The 27,782-nt window shown below is 51.9% G+C and overlaps 1 protein-coding gene across 1 annotated transcript in view; it reads right to left on the minus strand.

Moving 5' to 3' along the window:
* Positions 1–27,782, minus strand: part of LOC116956734 (uncharacterized) — a 31,142-nt gene extending 3,360 nt beyond the window's left edge. The window contains exons 1-6 of the mRNA XM_076063646.1: positions 26,484–27,782; positions 21,738–21,902; positions 20,832–20,913; positions 14,442–14,555; positions 13,134–13,541; positions 9,711–9,833 (exon numbers count right to left, since the gene is read on the minus strand). Of these exons, the coding sequence (XP_075919761.1) occupies positions 9,711–9,833; positions 13,134–13,541; positions 14,442–14,555; positions 20,832–20,913; positions 21,738–21,902; positions 26,484–26,694 (1,103 nt within the window). The 5' untranslated portion in view covers positions 26,695–27,782. The remainder of the gene's footprint in view (positions 1–9,710; positions 9,834–13,133; positions 13,542–14,441; positions 14,556–20,831; positions 20,914–21,737; positions 21,903–26,483) is intronic.

Here is a 27,782-nt window from a genome sequence, read left to right on the forward strand (position 1 = left end):
ATGGGCAGTGCTGAGTCTATGGGCAGTGTTGAGTCTATGGGCAGTGTTGATTCTATGGGCAGTGTTGAGTCTATGGGCAGTGTTGAGTCTATGGGCAGTGTTGAGTCTATGAGCAGTGTTGATTCTATGGGCAGTGCTGAGTCTATGGGCAGTGTTGAGTCTATGGGCAGTGTTGATTCTATGGGCAGTGTTGAGTCTATGGGCAGTGTTGATTCTGTGGGCAGTGTTGAGTCTATGGTGCAGTGTTGAGTCTATGGGCAGTGTTGAGTCTATGAGCAGTGTTGATTCTATGGGCAGTGCTGAGTCTATGGGCAGTGTTGAGTCGATGGGCAGTGTTGATTCTATCGGCAGTGTTGAGTCTATGGTGCAGTGTTGAGTCTATGGGCAGTGTTGAGTCTATGGGCAGTGCTGAGTCTATGGGCAGTGTTGAGTCTATGGGCAGTGTTGAGTCTATGGGCAGTGTTGAGTCTATAGGCAGTGTTGAGTCTATGGGCAGTGTTGATTCTATGGTGCAGTGTTGAGTCTATGGGCAGTGTTGAGTCTATGGTGCAGTGTTGAGTCTATGGGCAGTGCTGAGTCTTTGGGCAGTGTTGAGTCTATGGTTCAGTGTTGCTTCTATGGGCATTGTTGAGTCTATGGGCCGTGTTGATTCTATGGTGCAGTACTGAGTCTATGGGCAGTGTTGAGTCTATGGTGCAGTGTTGAGTCTATGGGCAGTGTTGAGTCTATGGGCAGTGTTGATTCTATGAGCAGTGTTGAGTCTATGGGCAGTGATGATTCTATGGGCAGTGCTGAGTCTATGGGCAGTGTTAAGTCTATGGGCAGTGTTGATTCTATGGGCAGTGTTGAGTCTATGGGCAGTGTTGATTCTATGGGCAGTGTTGAGTCTATGGGCCGTGTTGATTCTATGGTGCAGTAGTGAGTCTATGGGCAGTGTTGAGTCTATGGGCAGTGTTGATTCTATGAGCAGTGTTGAGTCTATGGGCAGTGATGATTCTATGGGCAGTGCTGAGTCTATGGGCAGTGTTAAGTCTATGGGCAGTGTTGATTCTATGGGCAGTGTTGAGTCTATGGGCAGTGTTGATTCTATGGGCAGTGTTGATTCTATGGGCAGTGTTGAGTCTATAGTGCAGTGTTGAGTCTATGGGCAGTGTTGAGTCTATGGGTGGTGCTGAATCTATGGGCAGTGTTGAGTCCATGGGCAGTGTTGAGTCTATGGGCAGTGCTGAGTCTATAGGCAGTGTTGAGCCTATAGGCAGTGTTGATTCTATGGTGCAGTGTTGAGCCTATGGGCAGTGTTGAGTCTATGGTGCAGTGTTGAGTCTATGGGCAGTGCTGAGTCTTTGGGCAGTGTTGAGTCTATGGTGCAGTGTTGAGTATATGGGCAGTGTTGAGTCTATGGGCAGTGTTGATTCTATGAGCAGTGTTGAGTCTATGGGCAGTGATGATTCTATGGGCAGTGCTGAGTCTATGGGCAGTGTTAAGTCTATGGGCAGTGTTGATTCTATGGGCAGTGTTGAGTCTATGGGCAGTGTTGATTCTATGGGCAGTGTTGAGTCTATGGGCCGTGTTGATTCTATGGTGCAGTAGTGAGTCTATGGGCAGTGTTGAGTCTATGGGCAGTGTTGATTCTATGAGCAGTGTTGAGTCTATGGGCAGTGATGATTCTATGGGCAGTGCTGAGTCTATGGGCAGTGTTAAGTCTATGGGCAGTGTTGATTCTATGGGCAGTGTTGAGTCTATGGGCAGTGTTGATTCTATGGGCAGTGTTGATTCTATGGGCAGTGTTGAGTCTATAGTGCAGTATTGAGTCTATGGGCAGTGTTGAGTCTATGGGTGGTGCTGAATCTATGGGCAGTGTTGAGTCCATGGGCAGTGTTGAGTCTATGGGCAGTGCTGAGTCTATAGGCAGTGTTGAGCCTATAGGCAGTGTTGATTCTATGGTGTAGTGTTGAGCCTATGGGCAGTGTTGAGTCTATGGTGCAGTGTTGAGTCTATGGGCAGTGCTGAGTCTATGGGCATTGTTGAGTCTATGGGCAGTGATTATTCTATGGGCAGTGCTGAGTCTATGGTGCAGTGTTGAGTCTATGGTGCAGTACTGAGTCTATGGGCAGTGTGGAGTCTATGGTGCAGTGTTGAATCTATGGGCAGTGTTGAGTCTATGGGCAGTGTTGATTATATGGGCAGTGTTGAGTCTATGGGCAGTGTTGAGTCTATGGTGCAGTGTTGAGTCTATGGTGCAGTGTTGCTTCTATGGGCTTTGTTGAGTCTATGGGCAGTGATGATTCTATGGGCAGTGCTGAATCTATGGTGCAGTGTTGAGTCTACGGTGCAGTGTTGAGTCGATGGGCAGTGTTGAGTCTATGGGCAGTGTTGAGTCTATGGGCAGTGTTGATTCTATGGTGCAGTGTTGAGTCTATGGGCAGTGTTGAGTCTATGGTGCAGTGTTGAGTCTATGGTGCAGTGTTGCTTCTATGGGCTTTGTTGAGTCTATGGGCAGTGATGATTCTATGGGCAGTGCTGAGTCTATGGTGCAGTGTTGAGTCTATGGTGCAGTACTGAGTCTATGGGCAGTGTTGAGTCTATGGTGCAGTGTTGAATCTATGGGCAGTGTTGAGTCTATGGTGCAGTGTTGAATCTATGGGCAGTGTTGAGTCTATGGGCAGTGATGTGTCAATGGGCAGTGTTGAGTCTACGGTGCAGTGTTGAGTCGATGGGCAGTGTTGAGTCTATGGGCAGTGTTGAGTCTATGGGCAGTGTTGAGTCTATAGGCAGTGTTGAGTCTATGGGCAGTGTTGATTCTATGGTGCAGTGTTGAGTCTATGGGCAGTGCTGGGTCTTTGGGCAGTGTTGAGTCTATGGTGCAGTGTTGCTTCTATGGGCATTGTTGAGTCTATGGGCAGTGATGATTCTATGGGCAGTGCTGAGTCTATGGTGCAGTGTTGAGTCCATGGTGCAGTACTGAGTCTATGGGCAGTGTTGAGTCTATGGTGCAGTGTTGAATCTATGGGCAGTGTTGAGTCTAAGGTGCAGTGTTGAGTCTATGGGCAGTGTTGAGTCTATGGCATTGATGTGTCAATGGGCAGTGTTGAGTCTATGGTGCAGTGTTGAATCGATGGGCAGTGTTGAGTCTATGGGCAGTGTTGAGTCTATGGGCAGTGTTGAGTCTATAGGCAGTGTTGAGTCTATGGGCAGTGTTGATTCTATGGTGCAGTGTTGAGTCTATGGGCAGTGCTGAGTCTTTGGGCAGTGTTGAGTCTATGGTGCAGTGTTGCTTCTATGGGCATTGTTGAGTCTATGGTGCAGTACTGAGTCTATGGGCAGTGTTGAGTCTATGGTGCAGTGTTGAATCTATGGGCAGTGTTGAGTCTATGGGCAGTGTTGAGTCTATGGGCAGTGATGTGTCAATGGGCAGTGTTGAGTCTACGGTGCAGTGTTGAGTCGATGGGCAGTGTTGAGTCTATGGGCAGTGTTGAGTCTATGGGCAGTGTTGAGTCTATAGGCAGTGTTGAGTCTATGGGCAGTGTTGATTCTATGGTGCAGTGTTGAGTCTATGGGCAGTGCTGAGTCTTTGGGCAGTGTTGAGTCTATGGTGCAGTGTTGCTTCTATGGGCATTGTTGAGTCTATGGGCAGTGATGATTCTATGGGCAGTGCTGAGTCTATGGTGCAGTGTTGAGTCCATGGTGCAGTACTGAGTCTATGGGCAGTGTTGAGTCTATGGTGCAGTGTTGAATCTATGGGCAGTGTTGAGTCTATGGTGCAGTGTTGAGTCTATGGGCAGTGTTGAGTCTATGGCAGTGATGTGTCAATGGGCAGTGTTGAGTCTATGGTGCAGTGTTGAGTCGATGGGCAGTGTTGAGTCTATGGGCAGTGTTGAGTCTATGGGCAGTGTTGAGTCTATAGGCAGTGTTGAGTCTATGGGCAGTGTTGATTCTATGGTGCAGTGTTGAGTCTATGGGCAGTGCTGAGTCTTTGGGCAGTGTTGAGTCTATGGTGCAGTGTTGCTTCTATGGGCATTGTTGAGTCTATGGGCAGTGATTATTCTATGGACAGTGCTGAGTCTATGTGCAGTGTTGAGTCTATGGTGCAGTACTGAGTCTATGGGCAGTGTTGAGTCTATGGTGCAGTGTTGCTTCTATGGGCATTGTTGAGTCTATGGGCAGTGATTATTCTATGGACAGTGCTGAGTCTATGTGCAGTGTTGAGTCTATGGTGCAGTACTGAGTCTATGGGCAGTGTTGAGTCTATGGTGCAGTGTTGAATCTATGGGCAGTGTTGAGTCTATGGGCAGTGTTGATTATATGGGCAGTGTTGAGTCTATGGGCACTGTTGAGTCTATGGTGCAGTGTTGAGTCTATGGTGCAGTGTTGCTTCTATGGGCTTTGTTGAGTCTATGGGCAGTGATGATTCTATGGGCAGTGCTGAGTCTATGGTGCAGTGTTGAGTCTATGGTGCAGTACTGAGTCTATGGGCAGTGTTGAGTCTATGGTGCAGTGTTGAATCTATGGGCAGTGTTGAGTCTATGGTGCAGTGTTGAGTCTATGGGCAGTGTTGAGTCTATGGGCAGTGATGTGTCAATGGGCAGTGTTGAGTCTACGGTGCAGTGTTGAGTCGATGGGCAGTGTTGAGTCTATGGGCAGTGTTGAGTCTATGGGCAGTGTTGAGTCTATAGGCAGTGTTGAGTCTATGGGCAGTGTTGATTCTATGGTGCAGTGTTGAGTCTATGGGCAGTGTTGAGTCTATGGTGCAGTGTTGAGTCTATGGTGCAGTGTTGCTTCTATGGGCTTTGTTGAGTCTATGGGCAGTGATGATTCTATGGGCAGTGCTGAGTCTATGGTGCAGTGTTGAGTCTATGGTGCAGTACTGAGTCTATGGGCAGTGTTGAGTCTATGGTGCAGTGTTGAATCTATGGGCAGTGTTGAGTCTATGGTGCAGTGTTGAATCTATGGGCAGTGTTGAGTCTATGGGCAGTGATGTGTCAATGGGCAGTGTTGAGTCTACGGTGCAGTGTTGAGTCGATGGGCAGTGTTGAGTCTATGGGCAGTGTTGAGTCTATGGGCAGTGTTGAGTCTATAGGCAGTGTTGAGTCTATGGGCAGTGTTGATTCTATGGTGCAGTGTTGAGTCTATGGGCAGTGCTGAGTCTTTGGGCAGTGTTGAGTCTATGGTGCAGTGTTGCTTCTATGGGCATTGTTGAGTCTATGGGCAGTGATGATTCTATGGGCAGTGCTGAGTCTATGGTGCAGTGTTGAGTCCATGGTGCAGTACTGAGTCTATGGGCAGTGTTGAGTCTATGGTGCAGTGTTGAATCTATGGGCAGTGTTGAGTCTATGGTGCAGTGTTGAGTCTATGGGCAGTGTTGAGTCTATGGCATTGATGTGTCAATGGGCAGTGTTGAGTCTATGGTGCAGTGTTGAGTCGATGGGCAGTGTTGAGTCTATGGGCAGTGTTGAGTCTATGGGCAGTGTTGAGTCTATAGGCAGTGTTGAGTCTATGGGCAGTGTTGATTCTATGGTGCAGTGTTGAGTCTATGGGCAGTGCTGAGTCTTTGGGCAGTGTTGAGTCTATGGTGCAGTGTTGCTTCTATGGGCATTGTTGAGTCTATGGTGCAGTACTGAGTCTATGGGCAGTGTTGAGTCTATGGTGCAGTGTTGAATCTATGGGCAGTGTTGAGTCTATGGGCAGTGTTGAGTCTATGGGCAGTGTTGTGTCAATGGGCAGTGTTGAGTCTGTGGTGCAGTGTTGAGTCTATGGGCAATGTTGAGTCTATGGTGTAGTTTTGATTCTATGGGCAGTGTTGAGTCTATAGGCAGTGTTGAGTCTATGGGCAGTGTTGATTCTATGGTGCAGTGTTGAGTCTATGGGCAGTGTTGAGTCTATGGTGCAGTGTTGAGTCTATGGGCAGTGATGATTCTATCGGCAGTGCTGAGTCTATGGTGCAGTGTTGAGTCTATGGTGCAGTGTTGCTTCTATGGGCATTGTTGAGTCTATGGTGCAGTGATGATTCTATCGGCAGTGCTGAGTCTATGGTGCAGTGTTGAGTCTATGGTTCAGTGTTGAATCTATGGGCAGTGTTGATTCAATTGGCAGTGATGAGTCTATGATGCAGTGTTGAATCTATGGGCAATGTTGAGTCTATGGTGTAGTATTGATTCTATGGGCAGTGCTGAGTGTAAGAATAGACTTTACCCTTGCTGGCAATCAAACAGGAGGTGTTAAGCTGTTCAAACATCAAATAGATACGCCTATTGCAAGGCATCACGTCTGTGTTCACCACACATACTTGTGGCAAACCATGCAAACAAACATCCTCTTATAATAATAATAATCGTGTATGCAATTGCCTTCTCGCTCATCATCATCATTATCATCACTGTGGCTAGAGATGTTAACTGCCTCGCCTGGTGTGCAGGAAGTCGTGTGTACAATCCCGACCCTTACGCCTGCTGCTGTATATTTGGAGTCTGTGTCTCTCTCTCATCATCATCACGGTGGCTAGGAGATGTTGACTACCTCGCCTGGTATACAGGAGGTCGTCGGTTTGATCCCGACCCTGACGCCTGCTGCTGTAGATTTGGAGTCTGCGTCTCTCTCTCTCTCATCATCATCACGGTGGCTAGGAGATGTTGACTACCTCGCCTGGTATACAGGAAGGTCGTGGGTTCGATCCTGACCCCTGACGCCTGCTGCTGTATATTTGGAGTCTGCGTCTCTCTCTCTCATCATCATCACGGTGACTAGGAGATGTTGACTACCTCCCCTGGTATACAGGAGGTCGTGGGTTTGATCCCGACCCTGACCCCTGCTGTATATTTGGAGTCTGCGTGTCTCTCTCTCTCATCATCATCACGGTGACTAGGAGATGTTGACTACCTCGCCTGGTCTACAGGAGGTCGTGGGTACAATCTCGACCCTGACGCCTGCTGCTGCTGTAGATTTGGAGTCTGCGTCTCTCTCTCTCCGTGGTCGTGTGGATTTTTAAATTTCGACGCGATGATGATGATGATGATAATAATAATAAGCCCACTTCGTTGAGCGGCACATCTGTGGCCAGATCGTCTCAGAAGCGACCGTGGCCATCACAAATGACAGCTCAAGGAAGTTGGCAGCTCATCATCGTCATCATCATCGTCATCATCGTCGTCATCATCATCGTCATCATTATCATCGTCCTCATCATCGTCATCATCGTCATCACCATCATCATTGTCGTCGTCGTCATCGTCGTCGTCATCATCGTCATCATCGTCGTCATCATCATCGTCATCATCATCGTCATCATCATCATCATCGTCGTCATCATCGTCATCATCGTCGTCGTCATCATCGTCATCATCGTCGTCATCATCATCATCGTCATCATCATCATCGCCGTCGTCGTCATCATCATCATCATCGTCGTCATCATCATTGTCATCATCATCATCGTCGTCATCATCGTCATCATCATCGTCATCATCATCGTCATCGTTGTCGTCATCATCGTCATCATCATCGTCATCATCGTCGTCATCATCGTCATCATCATCATCATCGTCATCATCATCGTCATCATCATCATCGTCGTCGTCATCATCGTCGTCATCGTTGTCGTCATCATCGTCGTCATCGTCGTCGTCGCCGAGCGGAAATTTACAGCAGCCAGATCCTGTAAACGTGTGCGGTGATGTCGATTCTAAAACGTGGAGAGGGAAAACAGCGGTGTACCCGGAGAGAGAAATCCACGCCACAACGGGGAGAGAGAGACACAGACTCCAAATATACAGCAGCAGCAGGCGTCATCAGGGTCGGGATCGAACCCACGACCTCCTGCATACCAGTTGAGGTAGTCAACATCTCCTAGCCAACGTGATGATGATGATGAGAGAGACACGCAGACTCGAAATATAGAGCAGCAGCAGGCGTCATCAGGGTCGGGATCGAACCCACGACCTCCTGTATACCAGGCGAGGTAGTCAACATCTCCTAGCCAACGTGATGATGATGATGATGATAAGAGAGACGCAGACTCCAAATTAACAGCAGCAGCAGGCGTCATCAGGGTCGGGATCGAACCCACGACCTCCTGTATACCAGGCGAGGTAGTCAACATCTCCTAGCCAACGTAATGATGATGATGATGATAAGAGAGACGCAGACTCCAAATTAACAGCAGCAGCAGCAGGCGTCATCAGGGTCGGGATCGAACCCACGACCTCCTGTATACCAGGCGAGGTAGTCAACATCTAACCACCCTGATGATGATGATGAGAGAGAAGCAGACTCCAAATATACAGCAGCAGACATTGTCAGGGGTCGGGATCTGGCTGTCGCCTGATGAAGCTGGTTGTAATTACTGGCGAAACGTCGTCCTCAGATTGTAAATGTTGTGACTTGGCCCTCCAAAACACAACCGGTTGTGGTGCTGTACTGGTGTGGTGACGTAAATGAAGTCATTGTGGGGGTTAACCACAGCTACTGCCACAAGAGTGGGGCTGTGTGTCTTGAGCCTCCCTCTGGCACCAGAGTGGGTAGGGCATGAGGGCACGTGACAGTCTGGGTGAACTCGAGAGGGCACGTGACCGGGACAGGGCTCAAAGGGGGAGGGGGGGCTTGAGGGACACGTGATGAGTGGCCGAGAACCTTCTGGTGAGATCCAGAAGAGGGCGTTGACGAGGGCGGAGCGAGGCCACTACACTACTACACTACACTATACACTACACTGTACACTACACTATACACTACACTACACACTAGTGCTGTACTAGTATACTACACTATACACTACACTATACACTAGTGCTGTACTAGTATACTAAACTATACACTACACTATACACTACACTATACACTACACTATACACTGCACTATACACTAGTGCTGTACTAGTATACTACACTATACACTACACTATACACGACACTATACACTATACTATACTATACACTACACTATACACTACACTACACACTAGTGCTGTACTAGTTTACTACACTATACACTACACCACTACACTATACACGACACTATACACTATATACTACACTATACACTACACTATTCACTACACTATACACTATACTATACACTACACTATACACTGCGCTACTACACTATATACTACACTATACACTACACTATACACTACACTACACACTAGTGCTGTACTAGTCTACTACACTATACACTACACCACTACACTATACACGACACTATACACTATATACTACACTATACACTACACTATTCACTACACTACACACTATACACTACACTATACACTACACTACACACTAGTGCTGTACTAGTCTACTACACTATACACTACACTATACACGACACTATACACTATACTACACTATACACTATACTACACTATACACTACACTATACACTACACTACACACTAGGGCTCTGCTACTAACGGATTGGCCGCGTTCTGCCCACGTGACAAACCCCGCACACACCCAATTGGCCGCGTGCCGGGCGGTGGCGGGTTTCACGATCACCGACATTCACGCGTTAGCGTAATCCAACCCCTGGCAACAAACGAAACACACAGAAAACCACCACCACCGCCACCACCGCCACCACCGCCACCACCGCCACCACCACCGCCACCACCGCCACCACCGCCACCACCACCGCCACCGCCGCGTTACGGACGACATTGCTCGCGACGTTAGCCGAGTGCTGCCCAGTTGCCGGGCCCGCGGTGCTGATGCCTCACCTGGGCCGGAGCCGCTCGGCCTGCGGGTTCTGGCGCAGCGACGCAGACCTTTTGTGGTCCATGGTGCCGGTCGCCATCGTTTGCACGGTCACAATGGGGGCCACACCTCCGTAGTTGTACTGCCTGTGTGGGGTGGGAGTGGGGGTGGTGGAGTGTGCACGTGGAGGAGACGACGGAGGAGAGAGACCCATGCTTCTGTTGTTGTGGAGTGACTCATGCAGCCGGCTGTGGCTCTGGGATTTGGTGTTACGTGTTGTTATTTACGTAGTTTATTGTAAAAAAAAAAAAATTTCGGTCACAGTCCCTGTGATCCTCTTTGGTTCTATTCGGTAAAGTCACGTAGTAGGTAAAAATAAAATAACGAAAAATCACGACGTTTCGGCCACAACACAAGTGGCCTTCATCAGGTGAAGGGACTGGACTGTCCAGAGGACAGCGTTGGAGTGAAGACAGCAAGCCCAGGTCGCGTCCTTTAAGCTGTCCCTGTGACCACTGTTACGTTGCAATTACGGATTTATTTTTTGGTGATATGGAAAACGTTTTTTTCTTGGTTTGGACATGGTTTGTTTTGTTGTAGTACCGAGTTAAGACTGATGGCCTTAATCTAAGTTTTCTTGTGGTTGTTGTTGTTGTTGTTTGACTTTGCATCCCACTGGGATTTTTTGCACACAGAGTTGGTGGTGTAACGGTGCTTTTTTCAGGAATATTTTTGCTGTGTTTTTTTCCCCCCCCATGGATTTTCTGTTTTGCACAGTCAACACGTAGTCACTTTAAGGTGTTTTTTCTTGCTCGTGTTTTTGTTTTTTATTGTTTGTTTGTTGTGGTTGCACCCGATTCAAGAGCCGAATGGCTCACAGGGCTGTACCAAAATAAACTGAATAAAGTGAACTGAGAGGAGGAGAGACAGACAGGGAGGAGAGAGACGGGAGAGGGGGGTGAGAGAGAGGAGAGTGATGGAGAGAGAGAGAGGGAGGAGAGACAGAGAGGGAGGAGAGAGATGGGAGAGGGGGCGTGAGAGAGAGGGATGAGATTGAGGGAGGAGAGAGACGGGAGAAGGGGGTGAGAGAGAGGGATGAGATTGAGAGGGAGGAGAGAGATGGGAGAGGGGGGTGAGAGAGAGGGATGAGATTGAGAGGGAGGAGAGAGATGGGAGAGGGGGGGTGAGAGAGAGAGGGATGAGATTGAGGGAGGAGAGAGATGGGAGAGAGGGGTGAGAGAGAGGGATGAGATTGAGAGGGAGGAGAGAGATAGGAGAGGGGGGGTGAGAGAGAGGGATGAGATTGAGGGAGGAGAGAGACGGGAGAAGGGGGTGAGAGAGAGGGATGAGATTGAGAGGGAGGAGAGAGATGGGAGAGGTGGGGGGGGGGGGGTGAGAGAGAGGGATGAGATTGAGGGAGGAGAGAGACGGGAGAGGGTGGGGTGAGAGAGAGGGATGAGATTGAGGGAGGAGAGAGACGGGAGAGGGGGGTGAGAGAGAGGGATGAGATTGAGAGGGAGGAGAGAGATGGGAGAGGGGGGGGGTGAGAGAGAGTGATGAGATTGAAGGAGAAGAGGGATGGGAGAGAGGGGTGAGAGAGAGGGATGAGATTGAGGGAGGAGAGAGATGGGAGAGGGGGGTGAGAGAGAGGGATGAGATTGAGGGAGGAGAGAGACGGGAGAGGGGGGTGAGAGAGAGGGATGAGATTGAGAGGGAGGAGAGAGATGGGAGAGGGGGGGTGAGAGAGAGGGATGAGATTGAGAGGGAGGAGAGAGATGGGAGAGGGGGGGTGAGAGAGGGGGATGAGATTGAGGGAGGAGAGAGACGGGAGAGAGGGGTGAGAGAGAGGGATGAGATTGAGGGAGGAGAGAGACGGGGGTGAGAGAGAGAGGAGAGTGATGGGGGAGGAGAGAGACGGGAGAGGGGGGTGAGAGAGAGGGATGAGATTGAGGGAGGAGAGAGATGGGGGTGAGAGAGAGGGATGCCATTGAGAGGGAGGAGAGAGACGAGAGAGGGGTGAGAGAGAGGGATGAGATTGAGAGGGAGGAGAGAGATGGGAGAGGGGGGGTGAGAGAGAGGGATGAGATTGAGGGAGGAGAGAGACGGGAGAGAGGGGTGAGATTGAGGGAGGAGAGAGGCGGGAGAGGGGTGAGAGAGAGGGATGAGATTGAGAGGGAGGAGAGAGATGGGAGAGGGGGTGAGAGAGAGGGATGAGATTGAGGGGGGAGAGAGAGAGAGAGGGAGGAGAGACGGAGAGGGAGCAATGAAGGATTGAAGGCAATGGGAGCGAGAGAGATAGGAAGAGAAGAGGTAGAGAGAGAGAAAGGAGGATGAGGAGGATAGATGTGTGTATGTGTAGTGACACATGACGTCACTACTATGTCGGGGCTGTACGAGCGTAGGGACATATGACGTCACTATCGTGTGGGCGGTTAGTCACGGAGGGTCGTGTCAGGCCTTGGCACTCCACGTGAACCCAACAGGACACGTGACCGGCCAGGGGCCCCAGGGGGGAGCTTGGGGGAGGGGGAAGGAGGGGGTGGACCTTCCCGAAGGATCGAGAAGGGGGGGCGTGGCCTGGGGCGGAGCCGGTCACGCCGGAGAGGTTATGAGCGCGGCGTGAACGGGGAGCGGGATTGTTCTACTCCGGGAAGCCCTCGAGTCTCCGATCGTCGTTTGTGACCAGGCAGCTGTAACCCTGCCTTGGTCACGCTATGCGTACCGTGTTTTCCCGCACATAGCCCGCGGGGTATTCCACTTTTAACAAACAAAACAAGACCCTGCGGGGTATATGGAGGTGCGGGCTATCCGAAATTCGTTTGACACAAAAACGCGATTTTTGCGGGGTATATGCGTCTGCGGGCTGTCTGCGGGAAGATGCGGTAATGCTCCCGAGTGTTAGTGAGAGAAGGTGGTCACCACCTTATGGAGAGTGTCCGTGTTAATGTTTCGTGTTAATGAACAGTGTTGCCTCCAAGTTGAGTGTGTGCCTCGATCGAACCCCCCATTACATATGTGCACGTTGAACTTCGTCCACGCTTAAAATTTTGATTTAAAGCTTTCGTGACTGCAGGGATTCATATTCTTGGTTCTTTCGGTAAAGTCACCACCACGTAGAAGGGAAACAATAAAATGAAAAAAATATATAAAAAACGATAAAATTCTCACGACGTTTCGACTGCAACACAAGCAATCATCATCAGGTGCGACGCAAGCAATCACCATCAGGTGCGACGCAAGCAATCATCATCAGGTGTGACGCAAGCAATCATCATCAGGTGCGACGCAAGCAATCATCATCAGGTGTGATGATTGCTCGTGTTGCAGTCGAAACGTCGTGAGAATTTTATTGTTGTATTTTATTTATTTATTTTACTGTCTCCCTTTCGTTCACACTGTTCGTATCCAAGAATGCTGATCCACTCGACAGAGACTCCCCAACTCACTGCTGCTGCTGCTGCTGAAGCTGCTGCTGCTGCTGCTGAAACTGCTGCTGCTGCTGCTGCTGTTGCTGCTGTAGCTCCCAGTTCCCTTGCAGCTGGTGCCCTCCTCCTCCTCCTCCTGCCAGCATCGCCAGGCTCCCGCCACCGCCGCCGCCGCCGCCGCCGCCGCCGCCGCCCATCAACGGCAACGCCGGACCGCCCATCATTGGCACGGCCATGCCACCCGCTCCTCCGCCTCCAACTCCTCTCGCTGCCACGTCCATCATCCCGGCTCCGGCGGCGAACGCGGCGTCGCCTGCGCCGGCGCTCGCCGGCACGCCGGCGCCGGCGGCGACCGGCGCCGTCGCGGTGGAGGCCCCGCCAGCGGCGGCCGTGGTCGGCGGAGGCCCCACGGCCAAATATTTCTCCAACCTGCTGACGGCGAGGAGCGGGCGACAACGGGGGGGGGGACGTCGGGCGACGTCACGCAACGTCGCTGGAAGTACGGTGACGTCATCGCTGGACGTCACTGGGCGTCCGGTGACGTCACTGGGCGTCACGTGACGTCACTTGACCTCAAGTGACGTCGCCGGACGTCACTGGGCGTCGCGTGACGTCACCGGGCGTCGCGTGATGTCACTGGACGTCACGTGACGTCACCGGACGTCGCTCGACGGAGGTGTATTACTATGGAGGGCCACCAAGGTAAAGATGACCCCACGGTGGAGATGACCCCACGGTGGAGGGCCTCGCGATGAAGATGACTCCATGATGGAGGTGTATTACTGTGGAGGGCCCCCCAATGATGGAGATGACCCCACGGCAGAGGAGGACCCCACGGCGGAGGAGGACCCCACGGATGGAGGAGCGCCCCACGGATGGAGGAGAACTCCATGGCGGAGGAGGACCCCACGACGGAGGAGGACCCCACAACGGAGGACCCCACGGATGGAGGAGAACCCCACGGATGGAGGAGAACCCCGTGGATGGAGGAGCGCCCCATGGTGGAGGAGGACCCCACGGATGGAGCTAGGACCCCACGGATGGAGGTGGACCCGACGACAGAGGAGGACCCCACGACGGAGGACCCCACGGATGGTGGAGAACCCCACGGATGGAGGAGGACCCCGTGAATGGAGGAGCGCCCCATGGTGGAGGAGGACCCCACGGATGGAGCTAGGACCCCACGGATGGAGGTGGACCCGACGACGGAGGAGGACCCCACGACGGAGGACCCCACGGATGGTGGAGAACCCCACGGATGGAGGAGGACCCCGTGGATGGAGGAGCGCCCCACGGTGGAGGAGCGCCCCACGGTGGAGGAGGACTCACCCGGCCGCGGAGGAGCGAGCGTTGGCGAAGCACACGGTGCACAGAATGAGTCCCCCCGACACGCAGAGCGCCGACCCCGCCCAGCCCACGTACAGCGCCTCCCCCAGCTCGTACCTACAAAGACAAAGGTCCCCCGCGTAGCCTCAAGCCGGCTGACGGGGCAAGTGCTTGCCCCGTAGCGAGTGGCAGCTACCTACGTACACCGTGATACACGCGGAGATACACGCGCAGAGATACATACGCGTAGAGATACATACGCGTAGAGATACTCATAGATGCATACACGTAGAATTACTCAAAGAGATACATACACATAGAGATGTATAGAGATACACATACAGATATAGGTGTAATGACAGGGTGCCACCTTTCGGCCAGGAGGGGTAATCTCAGGTATGGGCACGTTCTATAACAGCCAACTAGAAGGGGGGCGTAGCTAGGTTAAAGGTTAAAGGTTAAAGGCGGGGTCGGACGGGAAGCTCCGGGAACCTGCTCGAAGGTTCTAGAAGGGGGCGTGGCCAAGGGCGGGGCCTGGCCACGCCGGTGAGTATACAAAGGGGGGGGCGTGGCCGGAGGCGGGGCCTGGCCACGCCGGTGAGTATATAAAGGGGGGCGTGGCCGGAGGCGGGGCCTGGCCACGCCGGTGAGTATATAAAGGGGGGGCGTGGCCGGAGGCGGGGCCTGGCCACGCCGGTGAGTATATAAAGGGGGGGCGTGGCCGGAGGCGGGGCCTGGCCACGCCGGTGAGTATATAAAGGGGGACGTGACCGGAGCTTGGGGCTGTCGTGGGCTGACGTCGCCGTCTTCGCCGTCATCGCCTCTCTCCTCGTCGTCCGGCCGTGTGGCCGATCCCCTGGACGGCTCCCATCGTCGTCGTCGTCGTCGCTACATTAGTCCGCCAGCCGTCTAGTTAGACGCCGACGATGGGGCTACGTAGAGAGGTCGGCTGAGCGTGGCCGTGTGGACACGTTTCTATTAGTCGCCCGGTGTTTGTGCCCCAGTGTGAGAAATCAATAAGAAGCCGTCTCTACACGTTGTGTCTGGGAAGTCGCTCATCACATATGCACAGAGATATATATATACTGTATATACATATAGAGATATACACATCGAGATATAAGGAGATATACATGTAGAGATATACACAGAGATACATATACACTTAGATAAATGCATAGCTATACATACACAGAGATTACATACACGTAGAGATATATACACAGAGATACATAGAGATATAAACGCATATAGATACGAAGACAAAAGTCCCCCGTGTAACCTTGACAGACTGTAGGGGCAAGTGCTGTTAGTAGCGAGTAGCACCTATGAAGGTAGACACAGACAAAGATCCCCGTGTAGCCTCTACAGACTGCTGGGGCAAGTGCTGTTAGTAGCGAGTAGCAGCAGCTATGAAGGTACACACAGACAAAGATCCCCCGTGTAGCCTCTACATACTGCTGGGGCAAGTGCTGTTAGTAGCGAGTAGCAGCAGCTATGAAGGTAGACACAGACAAAGATCCCCCGTGTAGCCTCTACAGACTGCTGGGGCAAGTGCTGTTAGTAGCGAGTAGCAGCACATATGAAGGTAGACACAGACAAAGATCCCCCGTGTAGCCTCTACAGACTGCTGGGGCAAGTGCTGTTAGTAGCGAGCAGTAGCAGCTATGAAGGTAGACACAGACAAAGGTCCCCCGTGTAGCCTCAACAGACTGCTGGGGCAAGTGCTGTTAGTAGCGAGTAGCAGCAGCTATGAAGGTAGACACAGACAAAGGTCCCCCGTTTAGCCTCTACAGACTGCTGGGGTAAGTGCTGTTAGTAGCGAGTAGCAGCAGCTATGAAGGTAGACACAGACAAAGACCCCCCGTGTAGCCTCTACAGACTGCTGGGGCAAGTGCCGTTAGTAGCGAGTAGCAGCAGCTATGAAGGTAGACACAGACAAAGGTCCCCCGTGTAGCCTCTACAGACTGCTGGGGCAAGTGCTCTTCGCAGCGAGTAGCAGCAGCACCTATGAAGGTAGACACAGACAAAGATCCCCCGTGTAGCCTCTACAGACTGCTGGGGCAAGTGCTCTTCGCAGCGAGTAGCAGCAGCACCTATGAAGGTAGACATAGACAAAGGTCCCCCGTGTAGCCTCTACAGACTGCTGGGGCAAGTGCTGTTAGTAGCGAGTAGCAGCAGCAGCTATGAAGGTAGACACAGACAAAGGTCCCCCGTGTAGCCTCTACAGACTGCTGGGGCAAGTGCTGTTAGCAGCACCTATGAAGGCCGCAGGGCACACGAGGGGGTGGGCTGGCCAGCAACCAACTTCGACCGCCTTTGTCTACCCCAAGTAGCGACGTTAACACATCGCACCAGGTGCTCATTTGAGGCCGAGTCAACCTAGGGGAGGCCCAGGACCGGTTCAGGCAATAGACACTGGTGTTGGTGGTCGTGAGCGGGATTCGAGGTCGGGTCGCCGGGTTCGTAGCGCAGCGTAGAGCAAACCGTTGCACCACTCATCCCCACACACGCAGATACTCACAGACACACAACGAGCGAGGTTGTCGAGTGAGGTTGACAACGAGCGAGGTTGTTGAGTGAGTGATGTTGACGGTGGGTGAGGTTGTCGAGTGAGTGAGGTTGACAACGAGCGAGGTTGTTGAGTGAAGTTAACGAGCGAGATTGTTGAGTGAGTGGAGTTGACAATGAGCGAGGTTGTTGAGTGAGTGATGTTGACGGTGGGTGAGGTTGTTGAGTGAAGTTGACAATGAGCGAGGTTGTTGAGTGATGTTGACAATGAGCGAGGTTGTTGAGTGATGTTGACAATGAGCGAGGTTGTTGAGTGAGTGAAGTTGACGGTGGGTGAGGTTGTTGAGTGAAGTTGACAACGAGCGAGGTTGTTGAGTGAGTGAAGTTGACGGTGGGTGAGGTTGTTGAGTGAGTGATGTTGACAATGAGCGAGGTTGTTGAGTGAGTGAAGTTGACGGTGGGTGAGGTTGTTGAGTGAGTGATGTTGACAATGAGCGAGGTTGTTGAGTGAAGTTGACAATGAGCGAGGTTGTTGAGTGATGTTGACAATGAGCGAGGTTGTTGAGTGAGTGATGTTGACGGTGGGTGAGGTTGTTGAGTGAAGTTGACAACGAGCGAGGTTGTTGAGTGAGTGAAGTTGACGGTGGGCGAGGTTGTTGAGTGAGTGAAGTTGACAATGAGCGAGGTTGTTGAGTGAAGTTGACAACGAGCGAGGTTGTTGAGTGATGTTGACAATGAGCGAGGTTGTTGAGTGAGTGATGTTGACGGTGGGTGAGGTTTTTGAGTGAAGTTGACAACGAGCGAGGTTGTTGAGTGAGTGAAGTTGACGGTGGGCGAGGTTGTTGAGTGAGTGAAGTTGACAATGAGCGAGGTTGTTGAGTGAGTGAAGTTGACGGTGGGTGAGGTTGTTGAGTGAAGGTGACAATGAGCGAGCTTGTTGAGTGAGTGATGTTGACGGTGGGTGAGGTTGTTGAGTGAAGTTGACAATGAGCGAGGTTGTTGAGAAAGTGATGTTGACGGTGGGTGAGGTTGTTGAGTGAAGTTGACAATGAGTGAGGTTGTTGAGTGAGTGATGTTGACAATGAGCGAGGTTGTTGAGTGAGTGATGTTGACGGTGGGTGAGGTTGTTGAGTGAAGTTGACAATAAGCGAGGTTGTTGAGTGAGTGATGTTGACGGTGGGTGAGGTTGTTGAGTGAAGTTGACAATGAGCGAGGTTGTTGAGTGAGTGATGTTGACGGTGGGTGAGGTTGTTGAGTGAAGTTGACAATGAGCGAGGTTGTTGAGAAAGTGATGTTGACGGTGGGTGAGGTTGTTGAGTGAAGTTGACAATGAGTGAGGTTGTTGAGTGAGTGATGTTGACAATGAGCGAGGTTGTTGAGTGAGTGATGTTGACGGTGGGTGAGGTTGTTGAGTGAAGTTGACAATGAGCGAGGTTGTTGAGTGAGTGATGTTGACGGTGGGTGAGGTTGTTGAGTGAAGTTGACTATGAGCGAGGTTGTTGAGAAAGTGATGTTGACGGTGGGTGAGGTTGTTGAGTGAAGTTGACAATGAGTGAGGTTGTTGAGTGATGTTGACAATGAGCGAGGTTGTTGAGTGAGTGATGTTGACGGTGGGTGAGGTTGTTGAGTGAAGTTGACAATGAGCGAGGTTGTTGAGTGAGTGATGTTGACGGTGGGTGAGGTTGTTGAGTGAAGTTGACAATGAGCGAGGTTGTTGAGTGAGTGAAGTTGACGGTGGGTGAGGTTGTTGAGTGAGTGAAGTTGACAACGAGCGAGGTTGTTGAGTGAGTGATGTTGACGGTGGGTGAGGTTTTTGAGTGAAGTTGACAACGAGCGAGGTTGTTGAGTGAGTGAAGTTGACGGTGGGCGAGGTTGTTGAGTGAGTGAAGTTGACAATGAGCGAGGTTGTTGAGTGAGTGAAGTTGACGGTGGGTGAGGTTGTTGAGTGAAGGTGACAATGAGCGAGCTTGTTGAGTGAGTGATGTTGACGGTGGGTGAGGTTGTTGAGTGAAGTTGACAATGAGCGAGGTTGTTGAGAAAGTGATGTTGACGGTGGGTGAGGTTGTTGAGTGAAGTTGACAATGAGTGAGGTTGTTGAGTGAGTGATGTTGACAATGAGCGAGGTTGTTGAGTGAGTGATGTTGACGGTGGGTGAGGTTGTTGAGTGAAGTTGACAATAAGCGAGGTTGTTGAGTGAGTGATGTTGACGGTGGGTGAGGTTGTTGAGTGAAGTTGACAATGAGCGAGGTTGTTGAGTGAGTGATGTTGACGGTGGGTGAGGTTGTTGAGTGAAGTTGACAATGAGCGAGGTTGTTGAGAAAGTGATGTTGACGGTGGGTGAGGTTGTTGAGTGAAGTTGACAATGAGTGAGGTTGTTGAGTGAGTGATGTTGACAATGAGCGAGGTTGTTGAGTGAGTGATGTTGACGGTGGGTGAGGTTGTTGAGTGAAGTTGACAATGAGCGAGGTTGTTGAGTGAGTGATGTTGACGGTGGGTGAGGTTGTTGAGTGAAGTTGACTATGAGCGAGGTTGTTGAGAAAGTGATGTTGACGGTGGGTGAGGTTGTTGAGTGAAGTTGACAATGAGTGAGGTTGTTGAGTGATGTTGACAATGAGCGAGGTTGTTGAGTGAGTGATGTTGACGGTGGGTGAGGTTGTTGAGTGAAGTTGACAATGAGCGAGGTTGTTGAGTGAGTGATGTTGACGGTGGGTGAGGTTGTTGAGTGAAGTTGACAATGAGCGAGGTTGTTGAGTGAGTGAAGTTGACGGTGGGTGAGGTTGTTGAGTGAAGTTGACAATGAGCGAGGTTGTTGAGAAAGTGATGTTGACGGTGGGTGAGGTTGTTGAGTGAAGTTGACAATGAGTGAGGTTGTTGAGTGAGTGATGTTGACAATGAGCGAGGTTGTTGAGTGAGTGATGTTGACGGTGGGTGAGGTTGTTGAGTGAAGTTGACAATGAGCGAGGTTGTTGAGAAAGTGATGTTGACGGTGGGTGAGGTTGTTGAGTGAAGTTGACAATGAGTGAGGTTGTTGAGTGAGTGATGTTGACAATGAGCGAGGTTGTTGAGTGAGTGATGTTGACGGTGGGTGAGGTTGTTGAGTGAAGTTGACAATGAGCGAGGTTGTTGAGTGCGTGATGTTGACGGTGGGTGAGGTTGTTGAGTGAAGTTGACAATGAGCGAGGTTGTTGAGTGAGTGAAGTTGACGGTGGGTGAGGTTGTTGAGTGAAGTTGACAACGAGCGAGGTTGTTGAGTGATGTTGACAACGAGTGAGGTTGTTGAGTGAGTGATGTTGACAATGAGCGAGGTTGTTGAGTGAGTGATGTTGACAACGAGCGAGGTTGTTGAGTGATGTTGACAATGAGCGAGGTTGTTGAGTGAAGTTGACAATAAGCGAGCTTGTTGAGTGAGTGATGTTGACGGTGGGTGAGGTTGTTGAGTGAAGTTGACAATGAGCGAGGTTGTTGAGTGAAGTTGACAACGAGCGAGGTTGTTGAGTGATGTTGACAACGAGCGAGGTTGTTGAGTGAGTGATGTTGACGGTGGGTGAGGTTGTTGAGTGAAGTTGACAATGAGCGAGGTTGTTGAGTGAGTGAAGTTGACGGTGGGTGAGGTTGTTGAGTGAAGGTGACAATGAGCGAGGTTGTTGAGTGAGTGATGTTGACGGTGGGTGAGGTTGTTGAGTGAAGTTGACAATGAGCGAGGTTGTTGAGTGAGTGATGTTGACAATGAGCGAGGTTGTTGAGTGAAGTTGACAATGAGCGAGGTTGTTGAGTGAGTGATGTTGACGGTGGGTGAGGTTGACGTTGCCCGACGCCGGGCGGCACTGCGCCAGGCCCCACCGCCACGACCCCCCACCCCCCGCGTCACAACTCGGCCCTCACTTGGTGCCCGGGAAGAGAGGGTCAAAGAATTCGTTGACGACCTGGGTGGCGTACCACGAGATGGCGATCAGCGCGGACAGCCCTGGCACACGCACGCGGGGTGGCACACACGCAGGGTGGCACACACACACACACGCACGGGTTGGCACACACGCAGGGTGGCACACATACACACACGCAGGGTGGCACACATACACACACGCACGGGTTGGCACACACACACACACGCAGGGTGGCACACATACACACACGCAGGGTGGCACACATACACACACGCACGGGTTGGCACATATACACACACGCAGGGTGGCACACATACACACACGCAGGGTGGCACACATACACACACGGGTTGGCACACACATACACATGCACGGGTTGGCACACACACACACACGCACGGGTTGGCACACACGCAGGGTGGCACACACACACACGCACGGGTTGGCACACACGCAGGGTGGCACACATACACACGCACGGGTTGGCACATATACACACACGCGGGGTGGCACACACACACACGCGCGAACGGGTTGGCACACATACACACGCGCGAGGTGGCACACACGCAGGGTGGCACACATACACACACACGGAGCTACCGGGCCTCAGGGTCGGAGCGCCGATGGAGACTCAGAGCTACCGGGCCTCAGGGTCGGGGCGCCGACGGAGACCCGGAGCTCAGAGTCGGAGCCTCGGAGCTACCGGGTCTCAGCGTCGGAGCACCAACTAGACTCAGAGCTACCAGGTCTCAGCGTCAGCCAGCGCCGATGGAGACTTGGAGCTACCGGGTCTCAGCGTCGGAGCACCGATGGAGACCCGGAGCTACCGGGTCTCAGTGTCGGAGCTCCGACTGAGACCCGGAGCTACCGGGTCTCAGGGTCGGAGCAGTGGGCGAGCCACCTTCCATGATGTAGATGACCCCCCCGGCGAAGGTGATGCGCCCCTTTGTGGTGACGTCGACGGCCAGCAGCGAGGTGCACTGCATGCCCAGGAAGGCGAGGAGGCTCGCGAAGAAGCCCAGGATGACGGCCGTGATGACGAGGGCCCGGCACGCCTGGATGAAGCCTGCGGGGTAGCAGCCACATGGGGGAGGTGGTGAGGGGGGGGAAGGGTGTCGTGCTAGCCGAACCAGCAACTCGCTCGGCCGCAGCACTAGCAACTCGCTCACCCACAGAACTAGCAACTCATTCACCCACAGAACCATTCACCCACAGAACCAGCAACTCGCTCAGCCACAGAACTAGCAACTCATTCACCCACAGAACCATTCACCCACAGAACCAGCAACTCGCTCGGCCGCAGCACTAGCAACTCGCTCACCCACAGAACTAGCAACTCGCTCACCCACAGAACCATCAACTCATTCACCCACAGAACCATTCACCCACAGAACCAGCAACTCGCTCACCTACAGAACCATCAACTCACTCACCCACAGAACCATTCACCCACAGAACCAGCAACTCACTCACCCACAGAACCAGCAACTCGCTCACCCACAGAACTAGCAACTTGCTCACCTACAGAACCAGCAACTCACTCACCCACAGAACCAGCAACTCACTCACCTACAGAACTAGCAACTCACTTACCCACAGAACCAGCAACTCACTCACCTACAGAACTAGCAACTAACTCACCCACAGAACTAGCAACTCACTCACCTACAGAACCAGCAACTCACTCACCCACAGAACTAGCAACTCGCTCACCTACAGAACCAGCAACTCACTCACCCACAGAACCAACAACTCACTCACCTACAGAACCAGCAACTCGCTCACCTACAGAACCAGCAACTCGCTCACCTACAGAACCAGCAACTCACTCACCCACAGAACCAGCAACTCACTCACCCACAGAACCAGCAACTCACTCACCTAGAGAACCAGCAACTCACTCACCCATAGAACCATCAACTCACTCACCCACAGAACCAGCAACTCACTCACCCACAGAACCAGCAACTCACTCACCCACAGAACTAGCAACTCACTCACCCACAGAACCAGCAACTCACTCATCCACAGAAGCAGCAACTCACTCACCTACAGAACCAGCAACTCACTCACCCACAGAACCAGCAACTCATTCACCCACAGAACCAGCAACTCATTCACCCACAGAACCAGCAACTCATTCACCCACAGAACCATTCACCCACAGAACCAGCAACTCACTAACCTACAGAACCAGCAACTCACTCACCCACAGAACTAGAAACTCACTCACTCACAGAACCAGCAACTCACTCACCCACAGAACCAGCAACTCACTCACCTACAGAACCAGCAACTCACCTACAGAACCAGCAACTCACTCACCTACAGAACCAGCAACTCACTCACCCACAGAACCAGCAACTCACTCACCCACAGAACCAGCAACTCACTCACCTACAGAACCAGCAACTCACTCACCCACACAACCAGCAACTCATTCACCCACAGAACCATCAACTCATTCACCCACAGAACCATTCACCCACAGAACCAGCAACTCGCTCACCCACAGAACCAGCAACTCGCTCACCCACAGAACCAGCAACTCACTCACCCACAGAACCAGCAACTTACTCACCCACAGAACCAGCAACTAACTCACCCACAGAACCAGCAACTCGCTCACCCACAGAACCAGCAACTCACTCACCTACAGAACCAGCAACTCACTCACCCACAGAACCAGCAACTCGCTCACCTATGGAACTAAACTCGCTCCGAACTGACGAACGGGTCTTAGGATCGACGCCATCGTCAGCATTTGTTTGTATCGAGAATACAATCGTCAACATCGTACCCGTGGTGGTAGTGCTGGTGGTGGTAGTAGTGGTGGTGTTAGTGGTGGTGGTAGTGGTAGTGCTGGTGGTGGTCGTAGTAGAGGTGGTTGTGTTGGTGGTGCTGGTGGTGATGGTGCTGCTGGTGGTGGTTGTAGTAGTGGTGGTGTTAGTGCTGGTGGTAGTGCTGGTGGTGGTAGTAGAGGTGGTTGTGTTGGTGGTGCTGGTGGTGATGGTGCTGCTGGTGGTGGTTGTAGTAGTGGTGGTGTTAGTGCTGGTGGTAGTGGTAGTGCTGGTGGTGGTAGTAGAGGTGGTTGTGTTGGTGGTGGTGGTGCTGCTGGTGGTGGTGGTAGTAGTGGTGGTGTTAGTGGTGGTGGTAGTGCTGGTGGTAGTGCCGCTGGTAGTAGTGGTGGTAGTAGTGGTGGTGGAATTGCCGGTGGTGGTAGTGCTGCTGGTGGTGGTGGTTGTGATTGTCGTGGTGGTGGTTGTGGTAGTAGTGGTGGTAGTGATGGTGGTAGTAATGGTGCTAGTTGTGGTAGTTGTAGTAGTAGTGGTGGTAGTGGTGGTGGTTGTGGTGGTGTTAGTAGTTGTGGTAGTAGTGGTTGTAGTGCTGGTGGTGGTAGTAGTGGTGGAGGTGGTAGTGGTGATGGTGGTGATAGTGGTGGTAGTACTGCTGGTGGTAGTAGTAGTAATGGTGCTAGTTGTGGTGGTTGTGGTAGTAGTGGTGGTGGTGGTAGTACTGCTGGTGGTAGTGCTGGTGGTGTTAGTAGTTGTGGTAGTAGTGGTGGTAGTGCTGGTGGTGGTAGTAGTGGTGGTAGTGGTGGTGCTAGTGAAGGTAGTGGTAGTACTGCTGCTGGTAGTAGTAGTAATGGTGCTAGTTGTGGTAGTTGTGGTGGTAGTGGTGGTAGTGCTGGTGGTGGTAGTAGTGCTGGTGGTGTTAGTAGTGGTGATGGTGGTGATAGTGGTGGTAGTACTGCTGGTGGTGTTAGTAGTAGTAGTAATGATGCTAGTTGCAGTAGTTGTGGTAGTAGTGGTGGTAGTGCTGGTGGTGGTACTAATGGTGGTGGTGATGGTGGTGATAGTGGTGGTAGTACTGCTGGTGTTAGTAGTAGTAATGGTGCTAGTTGTGGTGGTTGTGGTAGTAGTGGTGGTGGTGGAAGTGCTGGTGGTAGTGCTAGTGGTGCTAGTGGAGGTGGTGGTTGTTGTTGTAGTAGTACTGCTGGTGGTAGTGGTGGTAGTACTGCTGGTGGTGTTAGTAGTAGTAATGGTGCTAGTTGTGGTAGTTGTGGTAGTAGTGCTGATGGTGGTGATAGTGGTGGTAGTGGTGCTAGTGAAGGTGGTGATAGTGGTGGTAGTACTGCTGGTGTTAGTAGTAGTAATGGTGCTAGTTGTGGTGGTTGTGGTGGTGTTAGTAGTTGTGGTAGTAGTGGTGGTGGTGGTGGTAGGGGTGGTGGTAGTGCTGGTGGTGTTAGTAATGGTGGTGGTAGGGGTGGTAGTACTGCTGGTGGTAGTGCTAGTGATGGTAGTGGTGATGGTGGTGGTTGTTGTGGTGGTAGTACTGCTGCTGGTGTTAGTAGTAGTAATGGTGCTAGTTGTGGTAGTTGTGGTAGTAGTGGTGGTGGTGGTAGTACTGCTGCTGGTAGTGCTAGTGGTGCTAGTGACGGTGGTGGTTGTTGTGGTGGTAGTACTGCTGGTAGTAGTAGTAATGGTGCTAGTTGTGGTGGTTGTGGTGGTGTTAGTAGTTGTGGTAGTAGTGGTGGTGGTGGTAGTTCTGCTGGTGGTAGTGCTGGTGGTAGTGGTGGTAGTGGTGGTGCTAGTGAAGGTGGTGGTAGTGGTAGTACTGCTGCTGGCGGTAGTAGTAGTAATGGTGCTAGTTGTGGTAGTTGTGGTAGTAGTGGTGGTAGTGGTGGTGGTTGTGGTGGTGATATTGGTGGTAGTAGTGGTAGTAGTGGTGGTAGTAGTGGTGGTTGTGGTGGTGTTAGTAGTTGTGGTAGTAGTGGTGGTAGTGCTGGTGGTGGTAGTAGTGCTGGTAGTGGTGGTGCTAGTGAATGTGGTGGTAGTACTGCTGGTAGTAGTAGTAACGGTGCTAGTTGTGGTAGTTGTGGTAGTAGTGGTGGTTGTGGTGGTTGTAGTAGCGGTGGTAGTGGTGGTGCTAGTGAAGGTGGTGGTTGTTATGGTGTTAGTAGTGGTGGTGGTGTTAGTTGTATTAGTAACGGTGCTAGTTGTGGTAGTAGTGGTGGTAGTGGTGGTGCTAGTGAAGGTGGTGATAGTGGTGGTAGTACTGCTGGTGGTGTTAGTAATATTAGTAACGGTGCTAGTTGTGGTAGTTGTGGTAGTGGTAGTACTGCTGGTAGTAGTATTAGTAACGGTGCTAGTTGTGGTAGTAGTGGTGATAGTGGTGGTGCTAGTGAAGGTGGTGATAGTGGTGGTAGTACTGCTGGTGGTGTTAGTAGTATTAGTAACGCTGCTAGTTGTGGTAGTAGTGGTGGTAGTGGTGGTGCTAGTGAAGGTGGTGATAGTGGTGGTAGTACTGCTGCCGTTGTTAGTAGTAGTAGTAACGGTGCTAGTTGTTGTAGTTGTGGTAGTAGTGGTGGTTGTGGTGGTGGTAGTAGTGGTGGTAGTGGTGGTGCTGGTGAAGGTGGTGGTTGTTATGATGTTAGTAGTGGTAGTACTGCTGGTAGTAGCAGTAGTAACGGTGCTAGTTGTGGTAGTAGTGGTAGTAGTGGTGGTTGTGGTGGTTGTAGTAGTGGTGGTAGTGCTAGTGAAGGTGGTGGTTGTTATGGTGTTAGTAATGGTAGTACTGCTGGTAGTAGTAGTAGTAACGGTGCTAGTTGCGGTGATCGTGGCCGTGTTCGTGTCGTCCGCCTGACCCGGCAGGTTCAGCAAGGAGTCGAAGTCCCTGCAGTTGGAGACGCCCATTGAGTCGGTGCCACACGACGTCCACAAGTTCTCGTAGACGGTGTTGGCCGTCACCACGCTCCCCGCCACCGTAGACGTCTTCCAGAAGTCGTTGGTCACGGTGGTGCCGATGCACGCCCAGCCGCTGATGGCGATCAGAGTGCCGGCGAGGTCTCTCTGCATGGCGGTGACGGTGGTGGTGGTGGTGGTGATGTTGAGGGTGGTGGTAGTGCAGGTGATGATGATGATGATGATGTTGAGGGTGGTGGTGGTGCAGGTGATGATGATGATGATGATGTTGAGGAGGGTGGTGGTGGTGGTGATGTTGAGGGTGGTGGTGGTGGTGCAGGTGATGATGATGATGTTGAGGAGGGTGGTGGTGGTGGTGGTGGTGGTGATGATGATGTTGAGGGTGGTGGTGCAGGTGATGATGATGTTGAGGATGGTGGTGCTGGTGATGATGATGTTGAGGGTGGTGATGCAGGTGATGATGATGATGTTGAGGGTGGTGGTGCAGGTGATGATGATGTTGAGGGTGGTGGTGCAGGTGATGATGATGTTGAGGGTGGTGGTGCTGGTGGTGATGATGTTGTTGAGGGTGGTGGTGCAGGTGATGATGATGTTGAGGGTGGTGGTGCAGGTGATGATGTTGAGGGTGGTGGTGCAGGTGATGATGTTGTTGAGGGTGGTGGTGCAGGTGATGTTGAGGGTGGTGGTGCAGGTGATGATGATGATGTTGAGGGTGGTGGTGCAGGTGATGATGTTGAGGGTGGTGGTGCAGGTGATGATGATGATGTTGAGGGTGGTGGTGCAGGTGGTGATGATGATGGTGGTGGTGATGGTGGTGGTGCTGGTGATTATGATGATGATGGTGGAGGTGGTGGTGGTGGTGACGGTGGTGATGGTGACAACGGTAATTATAGTTACACTGGTGATGATGGTGATGCTGGTGCTGGAGACAGTGGTGATGGTGGTGGTGATGGTCTGGTTAGAATATCTCCGATTCTCTGCGCCTGTCTCCCCGTGTCTCCGCGTGTCTCCCCGTGTCTCTAAGTCTCCGCGTGTCTCCACGTGTCTCCCCCATGGCCCCACGTGACTCCCCCATGGCCCCACGTGACTCCCCCATGGCCCCCATCACTCCGTGCCGTTCTGCGTCACAGAGCGCGGCGTCAGCTGTGAAGGTTGCGAGCTGAAGGACATCACCAACATCACCAAAACCATCACCAACATTACCAAAACCATCACCAACATCACCAAAACCATCACCAAAA

Source organism: Petromyzon marinus, unplaced genomic scaffold, assembly GCF_048934315.1.
Source record: "Petromyzon marinus isolate PM22_M1 ecotype Great Lakes invasive population unplaced genomic scaffold, UKy_Petmar_22M1.pri1.0 PM_Scaffold_17, whole genome shotgun sequence".
Lineage (NCBI taxonomy): Eukaryota > Metazoa > Chordata > Hyperoartia > Petromyzontiformes > Petromyzontidae > Petromyzon > Petromyzon marinus.